Source organism: Phoca vitulina, unplaced genomic scaffold (genome assembly GCF_004348235.1).
Source record: "Phoca vitulina isolate PV1807 unplaced genomic scaffold, GSC_HSeal_1.0 scaffold59, whole genome shotgun sequence".
NCBI classification, from domain to species: Eukaryota; Metazoa; Chordata; class Mammalia; order Carnivora; family Phocidae; genus Phoca; species Phoca vitulina.
The window spans coordinates 6,737,689-6,761,117 of NW_022589762.1; the positions used below are offsets into that span (position 1 = coordinate 6,737,689).

The following is a 23,429-nucleotide window of genomic DNA, read 5'->3' on the forward strand; positions in this document are numbered from 1 at the left end:
TACGGCAGTTCTTCAAAGTATTAAATATGCAGCTACCATGAGACCCAGTAATTCCACTCTTATGTATATATCCAAGAGAAATGAAAACATACATCCACACAAAAACTTGTACACAAATATTCATAGCACCATTATTCATAATAGCCAAAAAGTAGAAGCCATCCAGATGTCCATCAAGTCATAAATGAGGTATATCCACAATATGGAACATTATTTGGCAATAAAAAAGAATTAAGTACTGATGTAGCTAAAACATGGATGAATCATGAGAATATTTTGCCAAATGAAAGAAGATAAATACCACATTTTGTATGATTCCACTGACATGAAAGTCCAGAATAGGTAAATCCATAGAAACGAAAAGTAGATAATTGTTTCCCAGAGCTTGGTAAGTGCTGGGTAGAGGATTTCTTTTGGGGGTGATAAAAATACTTTAAACTTAGATGGTGGAAATGGCTGCATAAATCTGCGAATATAGCAAAAACTAATGAATTGTAGATTTTAAATGGGTGAATTTTATGGTCTGAGCTGTTTTTAAAAATGGGCTCGGTACCTTCAAACTTAAAAAAATATATAAGAGCAATGGGCCTTGGGGATCAAGTGAAGCTGAGCTTGACTACCAGCTTCCCCACAAGTTATGTGATCTTTGGCAAATTCCCATACGGATCTGGGTCTCAATAAATGGTAGATAATCATCTAAAAGGAAGGAAAGTAAGGAGAGGTGGGGATATGCAGCATGAAGATCACAGTGAAGGCAGAGCCAAGATGATGAAAGACGCATATCCAAGACCACCAGCTAGACTTTGGGTCTTAGTCCCTGTCTATTCCCCAGCAGAAGGTGCCTTTCCTAGATATCCCACACATGAGGGTGCCCCCAGAGCCATGTTATGCCGTAGGCATTGACCTCAACTCTTCCCAGAGGCAAGAGCAGCATCCCTCCCATCAGACAGCAACATGTGCTCCTCCCATCATCTCCCACCTTTGGCTAGATTTACAGCAAGAACAGAATATTTACAGTATTAACAGAATGGAGGGAACACAAGAAGGATGTTGACAATCAAATTCCAGGCCATTTTCATCTTGCACTGCTCATCTGGGAAGGTCATTTTCTCCCCAGTGCCCATAAGACATTAGATGCTTTGAGCTTTGGATTCTAGACAGTGTAATGGAAATAGATGTTGAATGCTAAAACATAAACATATTTATCATTCATAATGCATTCAGATGTTTTTCAATTATTCATGGTTCCTGAAAGTTATGTGACCTATCATGCATATATATCCAAGCAAAATTTATATTAGAACCACAGCCTCAATGTATGCAATTCCAGCTCCTTGGCATTCCCGTCTATGGAATTAAAATTAAATGAGTCAGTGGTCAATAAAAGTTACATGTGATTTCCATAAAATTATCCATTGTATATTGCTCTGGGGTGGAGAAAGAAGGTTGCCTGGAGTTGCCGAAGCTGACAGAACACAGAATGCTTGCTTTCTAATGAGGGTGGTGGTGATGATTAGGCTTTCCTAAGAATGAATTCATTATTTCCCCGAATAATTGGTGGTCTTGGACTTACTTTTCGTCTAGAAAAAAAAAAAAAAAACTCAGAGGGCCACCCTCCTTCTCTTCTGTTTAAGTCCTGTTTTCTTTAAGAGAAAAAAAAAAGAGAGAGAGAGAGAAAGAAGAAAAAAAGCCAATGTTCTGGGCTCAAAAACACCACATTCTTCTGTTTTGGTGCTTGAATAAATTTGCATGTTAACATGAATGGTTCCAACTTTAAGAATGTAAAATTAAATGAAATTTGAATTCAAATCCAAGATGGAGAAAAGACACATGCAAAAACAACAGATTTCCAATCTTGTTGATTTTTTTCAGGAGCCAGATTAGGAAAGACATAAACACACACACAGACACACAGACACACAGACACACACACACACACACACACACACACACACACTTGGTTTCAAAGCCGGGTGGCGCTCAGAGGAGACAGGCGGTGCCAAAGAGGAGCCCCCCACTCCATACCCCCGGCTCACGCACGTTATGAGTATTTACAGATCACAGCACAGATTCTGAAGCTCTGTTTTAATGTCTGAATGCCACCCTAAAACTCAGAAATAGGACTTAGAAGACATGCTCACCATCACATTCCTACTTGTGAAGGCCCACCCAGATAAAATGAAATATATGGAACATTCTATGAGTAGCTCAAGTGAGCATAGGCATGAATTTGCCTCTGCCAGCCTGAAGATCCATTTCTTGCTTGGACTTCTTCATTGCACTGGAAGGGCAATATTGCATATTGGTTAGATGCACTGACTGTCAGAGATGGACTGGGGTTGCAATCCCAGATCCACTCACCATTTACGGGCTGGGTGACCTCTGGCAACTGACTTAAGCTATGAACATAACTTTTTTCATTAGTTTTCATTTACCTAACAAGAGTGCCAGCCTCCTAAATTTATTGTGAGAATAAAATAATATAATGCACTGAGAACAGCATCTAGCCTGGAGCAAGCATTCAACAAAGATTAGCTGCCCTTGTGCTAGTTGGTATGGTATCGTTATTAGATATTTAGGTGATGGAGTCCGGAGGAACTGGGCCAGAAACTGTTTCTTTCTTTCTTCTCCAACCTGCTCTCCCATTTTGTCTAGACACTGCCACCCAGGAAAGAGAGATAAATCAAGTTACGGCAAAACCCTGCTCCCCATAAACTCTGAGTGCAGGTCAACAGGAAGTGTCATGAATCATTCCCTCCTGTCCCATTCCCATCAACCCCATCTCCCAGTCTAGTCTCTGTCCATGAAGGCACTCCAAATGAGATGACAACAGGATCTTAAGAAATAAAGGAGACAGTGAGCAGCAAGTGCCCGCATCTTACCTCTTCTTCATTCTCTGTCATATTGGTACCCAATTTCTGGACAACCGACTTGCCACTCGCCTTCAACATTTTCTCTCGAACTTTGGTTTCATACTCAGGCCGGGAGTGTTCCTAAAACCCAAGAGTCAATGCATAGTTAGTAAACAGGCAGAAGAGTGACCCTGGCCTATGGGTTATAACCAGACACCACAAGTACAATAGTCAGGACTTAGGATCAAATGCTATTAGACATGAACTGTTACACCACACAAGATCACAAGGAGTCTAGACTAGAAACACAATGTGGGGGACAGAGAGGGGACACACAACAGTTGTTACCACACTGAAAACCAAACCTGTGCACGTTCCTGGGGATGGGACCGGTGTTGAGAAAGGAGAGAGGAAACGTTAACTGGGCAACTGATACAAACAGAAGTGTCTGGTCATCCTAACTATCCTCATACCTCAAACTGTAAGTTTCAATGAGCCAAATCCCAGCTAGAGAAACAGATGTGCCCCACAGCTGGGAGTTAGGGCAACGACAAAACTTCTTCCTGCTCCATTATTCTGAAAGCTAAAATGGCAACCAATAAACATCAAAGTTAAAGATGGCCACAGGGAATCTTAAAACTCACTTGCCTGAACCTCTTTCCCGTACAGCCTAGGTGAGTAACTCACTGGCAAGTACACCAATACTCAAGAGATATTACTGAGCCATTCAGCAATACAAACGTGAATAGTGAGTCACCAGGCACGGGAAAGAGCACCTAACTAATCAAGAGGACTACGGTCAAATCAATGCAGATGCTGAAGCAGGAAAATGCATGACTTACTTCAAAGAGAATTTAACAGTGTACACCTGGTCTCATTGGCAGGTTTTCCCTGCAGCGTCCAAGGATGAATACCTACAGGTGTGAGGATTTCATGTTCCCGTAGCATTTATCGATAACTCCTAGGCAAGGATTCAGGCGCTGGCTCACAGTTGACTCAGAGAACACACATTTATTTACCACTGCTCACACATCAGAGTTTCCAAAAGCCAATAAGCTAGGCTCTTGACCAGTCTTTGGCTTTCCCAGTACATGTCATGATATTGGAGAGGAGAAACCATGCACGTGGCTTATAAACATAACCAATAGAACAGGAGGTGATGCTATTCAAGGGTTTTAAGTCATCCCATCACTGCCAATCTCCAAAGATGCATCAGCCCCATCCCTTCCACGACTTCCTGCTATGGCATACCTGGTGGAGTCTCCTCCCTCTCGAGTAGCCTAGAATTTTATAGCTTACAGCACACGCAGTTCTTAATTATGTATTTTTCTTTTATTATTTCCTAGCTGTTTTGCATGTGAGTCTTTTTATATCAATATGAGGATCTGCAACCTAATCTGTCTTAATTAGCACCATGTAGCACCCAGAAATCTCTAAATGCTTGTGAAGCTCACTGATTTTGTCTCTCACCTTCATCCATTCTCCAACACATCATTTCCCAATGTGTGTACTAAAAGAGTTGTAGGTAAAAAAGGATACCAGTGGTTGAGAGATTGGAACAGCCCACACAATGTATCACCTGAGAGTCACAATGAGCATATTAGAAGCTCTGAAAAGTTCTACTTTGAAGACACTTGCTTAATGTTTTTAAACCCACTATTTCTTGCAAAAATCCTTTTGCCTCTAACAATGAACATCCTACAGGAATACTTTGAAAAATTTGGTTTGAAGTTGTCCTCCATGGCCCCTGAAATCCGGTCACTTTTCATTTATATTATTTCCATGCAAGATTTTCATTAAAAAAATATAGCAGTATCTTTTTGGTGAGTACCATAATGTGGATTCTAAAGCCCCTCAAGCTAAAGCTGTTTCTACCTTTCATACCCTGCAAAAGGGCTGAGAACTCTCCCTACTGACTAGGAGGCTGCTCTTGACCTGCCTCTGACTTTCCAAAGACATGCCGTGACATCATACAGAGATGTGTCCTCGCATCCCTCTAGTTGTGGCTGGCCCACCTCACCCCATGCTGGGCCACCATTCAGAACCTCTCATCTGTTTAGAACAAGTTGAGCATTCTTGCCACATAAACAGGAGTCCAAGACTCTCAAAACAGAGTCTTAGGCTGTTCTGCATTCCAGCTGAAGCAGGTCAGACAAGGATCTCTCTGTTTGTGGCCAAGAAGGTCGGCTGAGGTTACAGAATTCCTCAAAGGCAGGGAGCTGGACAACTGAGCTCCTGGCCAGAGCAGAATCCAGCCCCTGTGTGGGCTGCTCCAGTGTACCCAGCCTCGGGCGGGTCCTCCTTATTCCTGATGTTTCTCATACACAGCCTCTCTGGATTGGTGGTCTGATGCAAAATAATCACAAATACATATCCCCTCCCATCTAGACTCTGGGAAATACTTCCCAAAGCTACTTCTACCTGGTTGGTCTCCTCAGGAGCCGGCTGAAGGAAGGCCCCAGGCCAGCTCAGGACCAGCCTTCTCTGATCTAAAGAGGTAAACCCAGAGATTCATTCAACAAATGTCTTCATCGAAGAGTTTTCAAGCTCCTACTGCGCTCTACACTTTTTTCCAGGCTCTGAGGCCACAGTGGAGCTTGAGCTTATCTTTAAGTGGAGGAAGGTGACAATAAGCAAACAAACACACAAGTAAGAAACCAGCAGCTAGGGATAAGAACAACAGAAGAAATAAAACAGGATGGCTGCTTCCAAATGGGGATTCAGGGAAGGCCTGTCTGAGGAGGGTAATGTTTTGGCTGGGATGAAAAAGCCAAGAAGGGATAGGCCACGTGGAGATTGGAACATTCTAAGCAGAGGGAACAGCCGGTGCAAAGACTAGAATGAGCTGGGGAGAGACTGAAGGTCTATGTGGCTGGAAGGTCTGAGCAAGGAGGAGAATGACATGTACTGTCAGAAAGGGAGGTAGAGGATTTTGCTTCCTGTGTGATAGAAAGCCATGTAGGACACCTAAAGCTTGATATGAGAGACAAGAGATGGGAGAGAGATGGAGGGGAGGACATCTATGTTCAGACAAGGGCACCCTCTAGGAGGAACACCTGGGGCCTGACTGACAGAAGCTAATCAGGCAAGTGAGGCCCACTGAGCTGAAGATTGTCCCACTTCAGAGCAAAACACCCTGGAGGTCTGGCAGGCATCCCTTCAGCAAGAACAGGATCCAAAGAGTCGTTTAGTAAGTCCCTCAAGATGGCCCTCCTGGTTCCACACGAAGGCCCCTTAGGCAGGGGCCACACGGACCCAGGAAGTGGAGCTTGGATGTGGTTGTGCATGTCCTTCCCTGCCCTGAAAGAAAACCGTCTCCAGCCTCCTACCACTTCTCCCTGGCTTACAACCTGAACTTGAGGCACCCCACTCGTTCAACCCTTCCTGGCTACTTTAGCCAGAAGAAATTTCTCTCATATATTCACCATCGTATTCTAAATATTTAGAGACCAGAAAGCACCCTAGCCGAATGGAATCCTTTGGAGATGCTCAGAGACTCTTCAGATTGAACTGAATTTAAAGTGCATTTAATATCCTAGTTCAAAATATAAGTACATTAAAGGAAAAGACAAGGCTGTCCTCCCTTCGTCTCAACCATGCCTGACCCAGGGCACACCAACCATGCTGTAGAAGCAAGCCGCCTTGCAGTCACCTGACCCATCAGGAGTGACCAGAGCCCATAAGGAACCTCTCCTTGTGGCACAGGTAAACCAGTCTTGGCCAGACCACTCCCAGCCTGCACACGAGTTCCTGAAATCATGTACCACCCGTGAACTTACCACTGATCTCTGGGTTAATCAGAAAACAGGAAACCTGGCTATAGAAACAAAATGGATTATCCTGCCAGCCCTGCCAGGGGCCTGTGACTGAGATTCTTGAGGGCCTCAAGTCATAACCGATCGCTTTCTGTGTGTGAGTGTGTTTACACCTCCTCTCCAGCAGAGACTTGCTGGCTTCCTCAGCTCTCCTTAGCAGACACACTTAGCTCATCTCTGGCCCCATGCAGGTTTGGATGCCAGGATGTGTCTTCTTCTCTTCTTGGGAGACATGCTAGGCCCTGCATTAGGAGAGCAAGGGCTCCTGCTTCTCCACACCCAGCCACAACTCTCTTCTCTCTCTCTCTCTCTCTCTCTTTGCTGAAGCAAATGGAACCCATAGGACAAGGATGTCCGAACCAGATCACCCCCACAGTCCCACTTCTATAGCACTTTCTATTGGAAGCACTCATTTGGCCATTAATTTCCAAGAAATGCAATTGCCTTCATTATTATGCCTATCCTCTTAATTTGTATCCTCCCTGAAGGTAGAATCCACGTGGACGTTCTCTGATCTGCCACAGAACCCATGATACTGTTAGTCTCCAGGCATACGTTTAATGCACAGGCCTGGAACACAATGAGCACACGCACTCAATGCCTGGGGATGGAATGCCCCCCTGCTCAATTAGAGCATCAAGGAGAAGAAATGACACCATAAGACAGACATGTGGAGCCACACAGGCTTGAGAACAAGACTAAATTGGGGATTTCCTTGTTTGGCCATAAAACATCAGGGCCACAAAGCCAGCGATCCCCAGCCTAAGGCGAAGCACATCAGTTACTGTGGGAGAATCCAGAAAAGGCGTGCTTTCCATGTAGCCGCCACTATGCTTGTGGCCAGCCTTTGCAAGTGAGTCCTCAGGCAAATGCAAGCACCTCCTGGTCTTTCTAGACACTGTCCCCAGCACCTCATCAACAATGTCCACACTACCAGGAGCCCCTATCCAATATTCACATCTACTGTTCAGTCAGTGGTGGCGAGTGGGAATAGATAAGAACTGTGAGCAACCATGCACTCACTACTCATTGCCAACTCACCAACATCAGGACTGGGGCCCTAGTTCTCATAAGAGCCCAGAGGGAAGGCTGATTTGTTTTCAACCTTTAAATATCATCTGTCCATAAAACTAGAGAAGAACCTTCTAGAAGAACCTACCCTTTGCCCTTAGCTCATCCTCTAGTTTCACCCATGCTGTACTGGCTGACACTGTAATAGTTCAGTGGTTCTTTCTTCTTCCACACACATCAAAGGCAATCAGCATCTGGCACCCATACCTCTCCCTTGACCCTCAGCAGGCTTACAGAGGCATTCTGACAGATGCATGCTCTGGGTTACATGAGAGTGAGTCCTACTCTCTGGCTTCATGCACCCATGAAATGGGAGGTAGAAGAATGTTAAGTTAAATCTCAAAGCTACCACAAAGGCTTTTCTCTTGTGCCATCTCTTTTTCCAGAGAGGGTCCCTAGGACATCTGACTGCCCATCAGGTCCAATGTCTCAAGAGAAGAGTGCATATCAACCATGATTAAGACCATGGAGCCAGGGACTGCCTGATGTGACAGCAAATGTAAGTGGTCATCTCACTCATGAAGATCTATTTGCAGGGTGAAACCAAGCAAGGACCCAGAGAAGTATGCAAGGGAACTCACTTCTTCCTCTTCTATACCAGTCAGGTCCCAGAAGTAGCCCAGCCGCATCTGTAATCTCTTCCAGTTTTCAAGAAACATGGTAGCTTAAAGAGAAAGAAAAAATTCTATTAAAGAGTGGATTTTGAGTACCCTTTGGGTTCACCAATGGAGGTGGAGGATAAACCTGAGATTTCAAATTTAGGGACTCTCTTTAAAGCATTTATTCCCTTCCTCCTACTTCTAGCTGGAACTGCTCAAACTATTGCACATCCTTAAGAGCCCAACAGATACACGTAAAGGAGACACACCAGCACACACAGATGCATGCACCCCTCCCCATTTCTAGGTTATGAGAAGAGGGCAAACAGTGATCTCAAGAAATGAAGGAAGGATGGAAAGATGAAGAAAACAAGTATGGAAGGGTCTATAGTCTTTTTTGACAAAGCTCATCTTCCCTACACATACATTCTTTCTTCCTGCACCTTCCTCAGAGTTCTCACTCATTTTCTCCCATCTTTCTTTCTTTTTTTTTTTTTTTAAAGATATTTTGTTTATTTTTTAACAGTGAGAGAGGGAACACAAGCAGGGAGAATGGGAGAGGGAGAAGCAGGCTTCCCGCCAAGCAGGGAGCCCGATGTGGGACTCGATCCCAGGACCCTGGGATCATGACCTGAGCCGAAGGCAGACGCCTAACGACTGAGCCACCCAGGTGCCCTCCCATCTTTCTTTCTGTCTCCAGTACCACATCCCTTCTCTGGGCCCCAGGTATCCTGTCCTGAGGTTATATACCACCTGACTTCAATGTCTCAGCCTTCTAAGCCCAGTGGCATGTGGCCGACAGAGTATTCCCCCCTAGGGGCATTCACCCAGGCTTCCATTTGTTTAGCGAGTAGCTGCTGAGTGCCTCCCATACCCACATGCCAGTCAGTCTGCCTGCTCCACCCTCAGCCCCTTGAAGGGCCGCCCAACATGCTCCGAGGAGAACCAGCACCCTCCACTCGACAGCAGAGGCTCATTACACCAGGACTGAACATCTCATCCAGAGCCTGCTGATGGACCATACGGTCCTCTCTTTTGAAAACTGGAACTAAGAGATACAAAGAGAAGCAGAACTGAGATGAACCATGCAGCACCTGAAAGGAGAAAGGGCCAGGATTTCAGAGAGCTCCTCTAGCTCCAGTCCCCCAGAGGCCTGGCTCCCTTTCATTACCTGCATCCAGGAGCTTGCTTCTAGTTTTCTTATAACACCTCTCTTGTTCTTTGAGCAAGCTGGAATAAACTTCCAATCCTGCAAAAAGAACTGGGCCCAACTAAGGTATCTGTAATACGCAAAACACCGTTCTAGACATCATCAGAGAGGTTAGGTGAATCTAATGTGGATTTTGCTCTCAAACTGTCGACAGTCTATAGGGAAAGACTGTAAATAGCTACAATACGAGGCATGAAGTGCTCAGGGCCTTAAGAATGACACCGTAAGGAGCTGTGGGCATGCAGCAGAGGGAGTGTGCTGGCTGCCAGAGAAGCCATCTGAGCCGAGTCTTGAAGAACAATGGCATTTGGGCAGTGAAGAAGGGGCTGGGAGGGGGAGGATGCCAACACTCCCCCATCTAGACTTTCAATGGCTCCTTATTGTGTAACTTCTTCTCTCTGGATGGGGGGACCTTGTGTATGTGGCCCGACCCATCTGTCTAAATCCATTCCCTCAGTCTGTCAACATACAACCTCATACATGCATTGCTGCTAAGGTCACCTCCTCGCTGCCCTCCTCATCCCCAACTCACGCAAACTGTCCTGCGCCCCTATGCTACCCTCCACAGGCTACCCTCATCCTTTCCTGACCCACTCTGCTGGGGCCGCCCTCTCCTCCATGCTCCTACCGTCCTTAGGGTCTGGTGCCCTGGAAAAGAAGGGAAGTGACACTCCCTGAGGCCACCCCCGGGACACCACCCACAGGAAAAGCCTGGGCACCCTTTGCCACATGCCGCACTGCCCTGTTGGCTGCGACTCAGGTCTGCAGTTTACTATAACGGGACTGTAAACTTCCTCAGCTCTTAGCTGCCTGTTTGCCTCGGGCACAGCACAGAACTAAGCAGAATAAACACCTACAGACCGGCTGAATGTGCATTTGCTAAAAGCTCCATTTGTTTTACTTGGCGCTATGTTACAGTGCACAGATTCGCAGGGTTTCTCCCTTGGATTTGCGGCTTTTTCATTTAAGTGCATCCTGACCTCCCAACACTGGCACTGGCCTGGGGATGCTCTGGGAATAAGGTGGGGAGGAGGGCGTCCCTCCTTTTCCTATGCTCTTCTCAGCACCTGAGGAGGGCTCCGCATACAGCACGATCCGCAGTGCTTCCTGACTGCAATCTCTATGAAGAAGAGAAGTCAGAGCATGGGAACAGATGAGAGGGGCAAAGAAGTCACTGCAGAGGATTCATGAGGACAAGGGAGGCCCATCATAATGAGGAAGAGCAGCCCACAGCTCCTGGTGTATATTCTCTGCCAGGCACCATGCTAAGTGCTCTGCACGCATATCTCATTCACTTGTCCCAAGAGCACCGTGGGGTGGGTATTCCTTCACCCATCTCACAGATGAGCACGATGATGCCCAAAGGTTAAAAACTTTGCCCCAGGTACATGGCATCTTGGTTAAGAGTGCTGACTTTTGTGACACGGAGCTAGATCCACACTGTCTTCTTGCCATGGATCCCCAGCTGGTAAGGAGCAGGACTGAGACACGCACCTAGGACCGCCTGGCCCCTAAGTCAATGCCCTTAACTTCTATTCAGAACGGAGTTCAGAAACCCTGGCCCTTTACTTCCCTTTTCAATAAGGCTTCACTCGCTTTCCAAAGTTCCCTGGAGTCTGAAGTGGAACCACAGAGGACCTAGGCCTGAAGACTCCACAGACCCAGGCCCTGCTGACTACCACCCTCCATGTACCCCCACTCCTGCGCAACTGACATGTAGTCTCTCTGCGAAGAACCACTTCTCCCAGCCTTCCTCCTGGCAGACTGGGCCCCAGCACAGCACCACTGATCATAATAATCATGGTAATGAGAGGCAGTACTATTATTTTTAATCGTAATTTGCAGGCAATCGTGCCCAGCAGCTCTTGGCTACTGCAACCAAATACACAATCACATAAAACACGGCCAGGCTGTTAAAAAACACAACTGAACCCCACGCTATGCCAGGAAGCTCTGACACGTCCCACCCTTCATGCTTTTCCTGAGCTGCCCCATGAGGGGGAGTGAGAGGGGCAGGGGTGGGGGCAGTAAATTATCGCAGATCCCAGGGGGCAGGAGGCATCTGTTAATTACAGCTATTGAGGAAAGAGAAGAGGTAGTTGTTGGGGCTTGAGAGTGGTCAAGTACAACTGAAAATCAAGTTTCTCTACAACAAGGAATTACACACCCCAGGAAAGTCCATAAGGGATCATGGACCCAGCGTTATTAAGCTTTAGCTACTCAGTCATGGGAATCTCTTCAGACAAATGAATGGGAATTAGGATTGCAATATATCAAACACTGAATGTGTATTCTGGATTCAAATCAGTTCCAGTGGATTTGAGGGTAATCATGAGATGCCCTGCTTGACAAGGAGACACAGAGCTGCTGCCTAAGACTCCCAGGCAACAAGCTTCAGCTTCAGCTGGTTCTACTGAAGCCCTCCTGTGAACAATTCCAGGGCCCTATGGTGACCAGTGCCATCTCCTCCTACTCCCTGCCCCTATTTCTGTGGGCTGACTACTTCCATGTGTCCCTGGGCAGTGGCTATTCCCCTAGGGAACAGAGAAGAGAGTGTCCCCTGGAAATGTTCCTTGGTGGCCTAGTAATATGGCAGTCTTTCCAGTCTGGTTCTATCTCCACCCAAGGAGAGGTCCCTTCTGGGAACAGAGAAAGCTTGTATTAGTACTCCCAGCACTACTGAGAACAGACCTCTCCCTCTCCCTCTCTCTTCTTCACACTTTCAGGAATGTGTGACTCACGGTCTCATCCTGGCATGTCCTCCCAGCCCCATGGAGTCAGTGATAATCAAGCATCCTCTGCAGTGGGATCACAGCCCTGCTGTTCTGTGATCCAATGGGGAAACTAAGGGCCTGCATATCCAATGATGAGTAAAAAGTGAAAGTCAGGTGGCTACTCAAGATGGGCTGAAACATGTAGACTTTGTTCCTTGTATGATACACGTGGGTGTGTCTCCTTGGAAATGTCCAGTTACCACAGGGGTTATTATTCTAGGTTATTCCATTCCAGTTTGTGAATAGAAAGAGAGAGAGAGAGAGTGTGTGTGTGTGTGTGTGTTTATGGTCAGATGACTATGGCCAGAGAAAGTTTATTACCCTAATACTCTGGGGGTAAAGGGAGGAGAAGGAAAATGAAGGAACTATCTGTTCTCTCCTTCACAAATCCCTTTGGTGGAAATACTGAAAACACTACTCTGGCATTAAGTAAAATCTCCACCGTCTGCACTCATGGTGTCCTGGAAATTGCACAGAACCTGGAGTCAGGAGATCAGATTTGGGCCCACCTTCACCACCAGCGAACTCTGTGGCCATAGCAGTCACCCCACCACTCTGAGTGTTATAGTGACTATCTGTGACTTTACACATCTTAGCAGATATACCTGGAGTGCCTTATGGGTGTGCTAGGGATTTGCATTGGTTCAAATTCTGAATAAAGCATACATGAGATTAGTACAAGATTAACATCCTCTATGTTTTTAAAATATATATAAAGCCAAGGAGGATATTCCTAGTTCTATTCACACATAGAGGTAAAAGAGAAAAAGCTATTGTCCCTAAAATACTTCTTGAGGTATGAGGACTAAATACTAAAGGGCATAAATCAAAGGATATGGGCTTTAGAGCATGGTCACTGTACCCATTTAAAGGTATCACCAAAATAAGCAAGGTTCATGATAACCGCTTACCCCATAGAGCCATGAAGATGGAGAAGAAGACGGTGGCAGGGTTGTCAAACAGGTGGCTTGCCTTTGCCGTACCACAGGCTGAGCTGAGGTTCCAGTAATCACAGGACTTGTCGCACAGGGGACACATGGTGAAGGCATTCTGCTGGTCACACATCTCTTTGCTGCAGTAGAGAGAGGCTGCTGGGTCAAGTGGAGCTCGAGCAGGACCCACCCCAAGCAAATCACCCTAAAAACATCCCCCACTTCCAAATCCATGGCGGAGCTGATCACCTCCAAAAGTGGGGTGTGTTAAAGACGTTGAATTCTTTACCATGAGAGCATTATTCCTGTATTTTGTCAAAGAAGTGGGTGGGCCACTGCTGAGGTACAGATCCCATCACTAGGAGTGTCCTAACAGAAAATCAGTGAGCATCTGCCAGAGATGTTGTACACTGCATGATGCTTAATAAAGTCCCTTCAAAATGCACTGAGTCTAAGAGGTTGGTGGGGAGTACCACCAACTATGAATCCGTCACTTGTCTGAAGTTACGTTTCACCATCTTCATGCAAGCTCAGGCTGTCTCATTAAAGCCTACTGGCTGCCTCACAAACGTGTGAGACCTGGTCACAAGGAGAGGCAAATACAAGAGTGTGATTGGATCAACACAAGCTCTTACTTCTCAAGGAGAAGCCATGTAGAGAAGAATGGAGTCAGAGCTGGGTTGGAAGCCCCTTTCTAAGTGCATCAGCTGCATGACCATTTGTAGAATGGGGATTAATAACCTCAGCCTAATAATAATGACCTAAACCATGAAATGGGATTAGGGGGAATGAAAGAATAAAGTAAATTCTTCCAAAGTCTAGGTTCTATGATACTTATACAGTCAAAAAACCATTAGCTATATTCTAACCTATTCTCAGTATATTTCTATTTAGTGGACTAATGAATATAGTTGAAATTCCATTCACTCTTTAGGTGATTAGCTAGATCCAATAAATTCAGGCTCATATGAGTGCTTGCAAATAAGAACCAAAGAACAACCAGCCCTAATCGGCTTCCCTACTGTCCCTCCACACTACATATTGGTAGGAAAATGAATAAACTCATCACTCTGGTGTGTAATATTTCCCCAGGGGAATGGATAGATGGTGAAGTTCATTGTTTGGGGGAACAGGGTGGAGAACTCAAGATTTCACGAAAATGAAGCATTGGCTGTTCTCACAGAGCTGCTGGAGACACAGTCATGGGGAGGCAGGGGGTCCTACTCTGAAAACCGCCGCTGTGTTTCCTCCGGAAAGAGACAGCAGAGGGCACTACAGAGCATGGCTGACAAGTGGGAGGACATTGCCAGGGTCAGCCGACTGGTACCCTGTGTGCTAAAGCAAGTGCTTAGATGAAAGCCAGAAGTCAAGGGATCCCTGGGTCCAGCTCCCCTTCATTAAGAAGATGAAGGGTTTTCCTGAGGGCTGTCACCGTCTTTCAAGTCCCGGCTTTCAGGCTTGTTTTTAATGAGCTATTAAGCCCACAGCAAGGAAAGGCCTTCTGTGTGAGAGAATGGAAACTCTAGGTCTCTGAGAGTATATCCTCATTCCTCCACTGACTCGCTGCTAAGCTCTCCATTGGCAAGTGTCAACAGCAGTGACTCATTCACAATGACAATATTACATAGTAACATCTTAATAGTAAGTTCAGCCGTGCTGGTTTCACTTGGGCACGTTCTTATGGGTAACCAGAGAGCAAGGTTTATTCTAAGTCTTCTGGGTCCAACAAGTGTCCGCTGTATCGTTGAGGAGGAGTCACTACTTTCAGAGAGGAGAGTCCCCTCTTAGAGAACAGATTCACATAGGAAACTGTTGGTCTTTATAAATTATAGTAAGGAGCTGTGCTTTTAAGCCATGTCTGAGAACATATAAGTTCCTTGGTGCTGCCCTTCAAATATGTGTGTCAGGGACATCACTTTGTTGTTTGGGGCTTTTTTTTTTTGAACACATAGACTTGGGGAAGGGATAATCCCTAGCCAACCTAATCCTAATCAAAACTAGTCAGTGCTAAAATGTCAGGAATGAAAAAGTGTTAGCAAACCAGCTAACAAAGTGCAAAGCACTTTGAAACATAAGTGCTGTGTCAGTTATTGGCTTTACAATGGGAGGACAGTCAACTACCAATCATTTGTACAAAATGGCAGCCACTGTCGCATGGATACTCCCCAAATCATTTAAACTTGAAATCAGAATGCTTTATAGGTATAGGGTCGTTTTGTTTGTTTATTTGTCTGTTTGATGCAAGCCATTTGAACAGAATTCTGGAGAAATTCTGCCTCAGGATGATATTAAAATGACTTTGTGTTCCCTGAGAGAGGATGCCTCTCTAGACAAGGCTGAAAGAGAAGCAGAAAGGTGAGGGAAGCTCAGCTTAAACTGAAATCACATCTGGTGGGTTTTTCACTAGCTGCACAATCCACGGATTTCTAGTTAGAACCAACTGTGCTATAAATCAAATGCTGTATTTCTTCAGTCTATCATTTTCTCTAGAAAGCACAAGAAGGTTGATAAATGGCCTGGCAGTCAGCTGAACCAGGACCCCAAAGTGAGTGGTGTTCTTAATCAGTAACTCGTTGCTCATAAGTTTGGTGATACAGGGCTGTGCTTGCACAAAGGGAGATGGTGCAACATGGGAATTATTCCAGAAATTCAGACACAGCATCTGCTATTAAGGTCTCAGACCAAGGTAATCATTTTTTTTCAAGATGGTTTAGATCAATCAGCTTTTTTTTTAGCTTTTTTTTTTTTTTTTAATGCTCCAGTCTTTCCTACCCATGTAAGCCAATGCCTAATAAATAGAACCAATCCTTTGGTAAGTAGAGAAAAGTTCTATAGACATATCATGCACATATGGAATTATTACTCATAAGTGATATTTGTATTCATATATCCAAGTTGCTGGTGATAAAAGGTACCATTTAAACTTCCACATAATGTAAATTTTCTGCTTTTGATATTGTTATATGAGACATAACCATTATGTTATATGGTTATATGAGACATAGGTTATATGAGACATAACCACGAGGGGAAATTGGATGAAGGGCATGGTGGGCCCCTTTGTACTATCTTCCTATTAATCTATAATGTTTTCAAAATATAGCATTTTTAAAAATTATACATAGATAATAAATTCCAGGCTTAGTGTCAAAATTAGAAACCTCTAAAGTAATCCCAGGGGGGCGCCTGGGTGGCTCAGTCGTTAAGCGTCTGCCTTCAGCTCAGGTCATGATCCTAGGGTCCTGGGATCGAGCCCCGCATCGGGCTCCCTGCTCGGCGGGAAGCCTGCTTCTCCCTCTCCCACTCCCCCTGCTTGTGTTCCCTCTCTCGCTGTGTCTCTCTTTGTCAAATAAATAAAATCTTAAAAAAAAAATAAATAAATAAATAAAAAATAAAGTAATCCCAGGAATGGTACAAGTTTTTAATCATGCTTAGGAGTGGCTGACAGACATAGATCCCGGAAGAGTATGAATTTGTTTAGATTCAGTATTGGGATTTAAAGACTATTCTTTTGTTGATAGGGAGTGGTATTTTACGAGTTTTCGTCAAGCCCATTGAGCTTGGATTTTTGATGGCTATCTAATTATGATTAAAGAGCAGTTCTTTTTAAAAATTCTTCATAATACACATAAGTAAGGAAGATGTAAATAATAGAAAAAAATGATCACACCCCACCCTGAGTCTGCAAATCCAACAACCAAAATTTCAGCTTTAAAACAGTCAATTTCAAACTTTTTTGACTGTGACCTACAGTTTAAAAACAATCTTTTCCATCAGATTCCAGTACACAAATACATACATACTCTCTCTCTTCCCCATAAACATATTATATAGCCAAATAAAATCTCATGAAACAATACCCATACTTCCTTCTTGTGATTAATACTAATATTATATTTCATTCTACTCTATCCTATCTTATTCTAGTTCATTTAAAATGTAACCATTCAACTGATTCTGTGATCCACTAATGGGTTGCTATACATAGTTTGTGAAACACTACACACTCTGACAGGTAAGAAGAGACATCTGCAGTGATAATGATCACATTTCACATCCATATATACCTGCATATACATGAATGCATGTGTATAGATACATATTTTTCAGTATGTGTAGACCATGGTCATTTTCAGCTACATGGTCCCTGTTGCATGTATTCCCATATGGGGAACCAAGGCACAAGTTCTAAATCCCAATGTAAGCGAGCACACTGATGGCCCACCCTCTACCCTGGCACTAGCTCCCTACGCACAGTATAGAGTTTTCTAGTTTGGATCAATCTGAGGCCCAGCTCTCTAGGGATCAAACTGGGCAAGAGACACGTGGGAGCTATGTTTTCTGAGAAAGTACCAGGCAAGGCCAGTTGAAACTACTTGGCTGCCAGGGAGGATATGAACCTTCTGGGAGACTTCACATCTTATGGGCAAAAGCAAAGACTTTGGAGCAGGAGGCAACTGAGGTCAAGTCGCAACCCTGACAATTATTAGTTGCTGAAGTTGGACAAGTTATATGACTGCACTTAGCATCAATTTCTCCAACTCTGTTAGGTGAAAATAATACCAATCTCACAGTTTACAACCATGATCTCTACAGGATCAAAGAGACAAGTACCTAACAAACACCCAGCCCCATGCCTGGCACAAGGTAGGTATTTGGCAAGTATTAGTTTTTCCCTCATGCTAGATGGCCCGAGGAAGGCAGAACCTCAACCACATATGTTGTGTGATGGTCTCAGAATTCCCAGTCAAAACACTGGGCAGGGGTACCTGGGTGGCTCAGTTGGTTAAGCAGCTGCCTTCGGCTCAGGTCATGATCCCAGGGTCCTGGGATCAAACCCCGCATCGGGCTCCCTGCTCATCGGAGAGCCTGCTTCTCCCTCTCCCTCTGCATGCCACTCTGCCCACTTGTGCTCTCTCTCTATCTCTCTGTCAGATAAATAAATAAAATCTTTAAAAAAAAAAAAAAAAAAACACTGGGCAGTTGGTACCGGAGTTTTACACACAAAAATATCCAAACCTTTGTCTCTTACACCAAGTTATTTAGCTTTATTCTAACTACTGGCAACACCAACCCCAGTTTCTAATTTACAAGACCATTTCTACAGATTAACATGGCCGCAAGAAGAGATACCTGGTTCCTGCCATTGGTGAAACCCTTTTCTCAAAGGAGCCCAGCTCTTGGTCCTTTCTTCAGGATGGCCATTACTTCCTCCAACTATAGTGGACACCCACAGTCTGCCCAGTATCCTCATCCACCTGGATACTGAGGGAACAGCCTGTTGGTACAGCATGATCCTGCCCCAGAGCCACAACTGTGGGCCCAGGGCCTCCACCCTAATCCAAAATGAGCCAATAGGCCTTTTTCATTTGGAACCAATTCAAGAAAAAGCTCTACGATACAACATCCATGAGCTATTAGTAGGAATGTTTACATCCAATGGAGAAAATATGTAGTGAAACAAATACAAGAAAGAACCAGAGATGGGAGATAAATAGGAGTCCCTATTTCCATTGGTCCTTAGGCTAGTCACACGCCTGCCACTGCGTTCCCTGACACACCCCAGAATCCTTATAATAAATTCCTTTTTCTTTTTTTTTTTGCTTCAGCTAGTTCATGTTGCATTTCTATCACTTGCAACTGAGAAAGTATTAAAATACATTAACCATGCTTCGGTTTTCAAGGACAGTGCTGAAGATGGCAAGGGATTTAAATGCTAAATATGTTAAGTGTCTCTTTCGTCACTTGTACTTTATTTCCACATATGTTGATTCCTTCAACAATTATTTATTAATATTCTATTATGTGCCAAACATCGTCTCCTTGAATCTTCACAACAACATCACAAGGTATGGGTTATTATCACTATTTATAGCCAAGGGAAGGAAGACTTGGGGAGTTAACTATCCAGTCTTACAGCTAATATGTACTGCTGTCCATCCTAAAGGATGCTTTTTTTTTTTTTTTTTTGGGAGGAGGGGGGGAGGGGGGGAAGGAAGGGGGGGGGGGGGGGGGGGAGGAGAATGACGGAAGGGAGAGAATCTGAAGCAGGCTCCATGGCCAGCACGGAGCCCAACATGGGGCTTGATCTCATGACTCTGAGATCATGACCTGAGCCAAAATCGAGAGTCAGATGCTTAACCAACTAAGCCACCCTGCAGCCCGAGTATGCTATTTTTAAGTGCTTATATTCTTTGTAGGCTCTCTTTTCACCATAAGGACCAGACTTTGTTCCATCTCTTGGCTCTCCAAGAACCCCACCATGGGACCTGTCACCTGCAGTTTCTGACTTCCTGAACCAGAGGCTGAGTCCCCTCAGTTCCAGAGCTGCCTGCTTCTATGGACAGCTTCACAGCATTTTATCCCAACAGTGTTTGACCATATCGACATGTGATCACTACCCAATGCCACTCAACATTTCCTGCCTCGGGTCTTAGGGGAAACCAGAGAAAAAAGTCATGAAGTTGAGGGGAAAATGCGTTTCTCCGGCATGGGTTTTTTCATCAGGTAGAATCCACTTGCCTGTATCAGACTCTAGCCCTGGAGAAGAGCCTAACTAGGAAAGGAAGGGAGCCATCCCCAGCAGGCTCTGAAGCTATTCCCAGACTCTATAGTTCCCAGATCTGTCTCTGGAGGGAGGTTATGTGTGTAGTAAGGGGAGGAGAGAATAGAGGGTAAGGAGTTTGGAAGGAAGCATATGAACTGTACTCGCAACTGGGATGAAACTCCAAAGTACTGCCATGTGGGAACTGAGGCTTTTTCTTTAAAACCCTCTCACCTGGGAATATCTTCTTCGATTGTTGCACATCCGTAAAGAAACACGATCACTCCAATTACAGAAGATGGAATGAGGAATGATGTATATAATCCCAGCCAGGCAAAATATAGTCCAATTTTTTCTCCAAAATACTTTCTGAAAAAGAAAGAATATCGCAACACATATTGAGAACACCATAAACTTCCCCCATTTCTGTTTATTCTAAACCTGACAACGGGTCAGCGTAAACAAAAAGAGATGGAAGTTAGATGGCGCAAGAGGGACCTCAGCACAAAGAACTGGTCTCTTCCACTATGAATTACATTCCCTGGGAATCACTCACACACACACTCACACACATACACACACACCAGGGAATCCTGGCTATTCACGTGAACTAGCCCCAATAAGGAATCCAGCCCTAACAGCAAACTGAAAGTAGACCATACATTTTGGCATCTTTACCAGACAAATAAAAGTAACACATCATCATCTCATGAGTACCGTAACCCACAGAAAAACACCTTTTCAGAACTTCATTATGTGAATAAAACACAAATTATTTAGGTGGGCATGCGTACTTATGTACACAAACCATAAAACTCAGAAAAATAACTAGAAGCATTTTGGTAAAATATTAGCAATGGTTTCTTTAGCTGATGGGATTATGGGTGGTTTTTATTTCTTTATTTTTTACGTTTCTGCAATTTTAAACTCTCTACTTTGTTAATGAATTAATTCTATAATTTAAAAAATTCTTTTAGAGAGAAAATTAACAAGCCATTATTTTTTTGATCCCTAGAGTTCAGGAAGTTAGTAAATTGTCACACTAAGTCTCTAAAAAAGGGATTTTTCCTTTAAATAAATATTGGTGATGGACACCTGACGAGAAAAAGACAAACCACAGAGAAACTGTATATTTTATTTCTCAAGAGGCTATGACATAAAACACAGGAGGGAAATGGGAGTGCAGCCCACTCTTTGATGTGAGGACAAAAGAATAAGAACAGTGAATTGAATCTATTTATCCACTACCAAAGGTGCTGCTCCCACCTAGGATATAGACAATGGCAAGAAAATGTGGCTTCCACCCTAGCAACAAGAAAAATCCAGATAATCTGTGACATCAAACTTTCCTTGAACCCATCATAGAATGGAGGCTACAAGGTAATCATGTGAACTGAATTTAAAAAAAAAAAATGACAAACCCCTCCAAGGAAAATGGAACATGCAAACACTTTCAGATTTGGCAGAGCACAGGAGAAAAGGGCAGTACAAAGAAAAAGATATAATCTTGTAAATTCTGAAAGTCTGAGTATAGGTTAGCATGATAGATTACAATAACTGAGAGCTCCAGACACAAGAGGGGTTTGCAGTCCTTCATAAGATCCCAGCCAATGACCACCACCTGGTACTCATAAGGAGGGTAATGGGCAAGGTAGGAAACTGGAAAGGGCCTCTTTATTGAAGAGGGGCGTGGAGGCACACTCATCTCCCAGGACCATCTCTCATTCAAATCACTGAGTGAAAAGGATCAGCAGTCTGCTCTGGGAGAGGGGCAGGAGAGAGGATAATATCCTAGGGTCTATCATTTATGTATTTGAAGCCCCAGGAAGATTAAAAGAAAGAAGACAGAAGAAATATCTGAATGGACTATGGCTAAAAAATTTCCAAAATTAATCAAAAACAACAAAACATAGGTCTAAGAACTCCAGAGAACCCCAAGCAGAATAAATATAAAAACAAAAACAGAAACCTACACACCGAGACATACCAAAATCAAATCTGAAAAACAAAGATAGAAAATCTTTAATTAAGCTGGAGTGACGGTGGTGTTGGGGAGGGGAAGATGAGAAAGGGAGGATATTATATGCAAAGGAACAAAGATAAGATTTACAGCCAATTTCTTGGCAGAAACTACGCAAGCCAGAAGATAATAGAGTGACAACCTTAAAGTATGGAAAGAAAACAAAAAACAAAAAAAACAGTCAACCCAAAATACTCTCCCATGGGGATAAAACTAGTTCTTTGGAAGCCAAAAACTATCTTAGGTATTACAGTGGTTTTTAGGTCTCCAAAGTGCCACAGAACATAAACAGATATACAGTATATATGTGGTATTAAATTTCATGGAGGAAAGCAATAATAGAAAAAAGGCAGAGAAACATTGGTATCAAGCAAAAATAGTGATGATGTCTTATGGTGTTTATAACATATATAAGAGTAGGATAATAATAGCACAAAAGATAGGAGAGAGGAAACTGAGAGAGAGTATTGGAAGGCCCTTACCCAGGGTGTGAAATGGTATAATATTATTTTAAAGTAGAATGTGTTAAGTTAAAGATGGATTCTGTAAACCCTAGAGCAACCACTGAATTTAAAAAATAGGTATAATTAACAGACCAAAATTGGAGATGAAATGGAACCATTAAATATACTCATTTGCAAAGAAGTCATGAAAAGAGGAAAAACAGAAACAAACTACATATAAAACAAATAGAAAACAAATAGAAAGGTGGTAGTTTTAAAATATAAATACATTAATGATAACAAATGTAAACATACAAGAAACCCACTTTTATTATAAAGACCTATATAGAAGAAAAGTAAAGAAATGAAAAAAGATATATCATGCAATCATGAATCAAAAGGAAGCTGGGACATATAAAGACTTCTGAACAAAGAACGGTACCTGGGATAAAGAGGCAGATCAATTAATGACAACATGGTCAACTCATTAAGAAGGCCTGATAATCCTAAATGCATACAGTAAAATGCACAGATCATCTGCATACATCAAAATACATACAATAAAAATGGACAGAACTAAAAGGATGAATAGACAAATTCTCAAGTATAAATTGGAGACTTCAACACTTCTCTCTCAAGTAATGGAGAGGACAAGGAGACATAAAATCAGTAAGGACATAGAAGTCACTACAAACCAACTTGACCTAATTGACATGTATAGAACAGTCCACTAAACAGCAGAAAATACATTCTTTTCAACACACATTCACCAAGATAGTCCATATTCTGAGTCATAAAGCTAATCTAACAAATCTAAAAGATTGAAGTAATAAAAATTTTATTCTCTGACCACAATTAAGTTAAACTAAAAATCAATAGCAGAAAGATATCTGAAAATATCCATAAATATTTGGAAATTAAACAACACCCATCCAAATAACCCAAAGAAAGGTCAACAAAGAAATAAAAAAGGAAATTAGAAAGTATTTTCAATTGAGTGAAAAGGAAAACACAACATATCAAAAGTTGTGGGATGCCTTTAAAGCAATACTTAGAAATTTACAACATTGAATACTTGTACTAACAGAAGAAAGCTCTGAATCAATAATCTAAGCTTGCACTTCTACTAGAAAAAGAAGAAGAAACTCAATCCAAAGCAAACAGAAGGA

The 23,429-nt window shown here is 43.4% G+C and overlaps 1 protein-coding gene across 1 annotated transcript in view; it reads right to left on the bottom strand.

Annotated features, from left to right (window-relative positions):
• Nucleotides 1–2,197: 2,197 nt before the first annotated feature.
• LOC116623527 (anoctamin-2-like) overlaps nucleotides 2,198–23,429 on the bottom strand; it is a 192,075-nt gene continuing 170,843 nt past the window's right edge. Inside the window, exons 11-15 of the mRNA XM_032390749.1 lie at nucleotides 20,032–20,166; nucleotides 13,233–13,393; nucleotides 8,320–8,402; nucleotides 2,883–2,993; nucleotides 2,198–2,281 (exon numbers count right to left, since the gene is read on the bottom strand). Coding sequence (XP_032246640.1) covers nucleotides 2,198–2,281; nucleotides 2,883–2,993; nucleotides 8,320–8,402; nucleotides 13,233–13,393; nucleotides 20,032–20,166 — 574 coding nt within the window. The remainder of the gene's footprint in view (nucleotides 2,282–2,882; nucleotides 2,994–8,319; nucleotides 8,403–13,232; nucleotides 13,394–20,031; nucleotides 20,167–23,429) is intronic.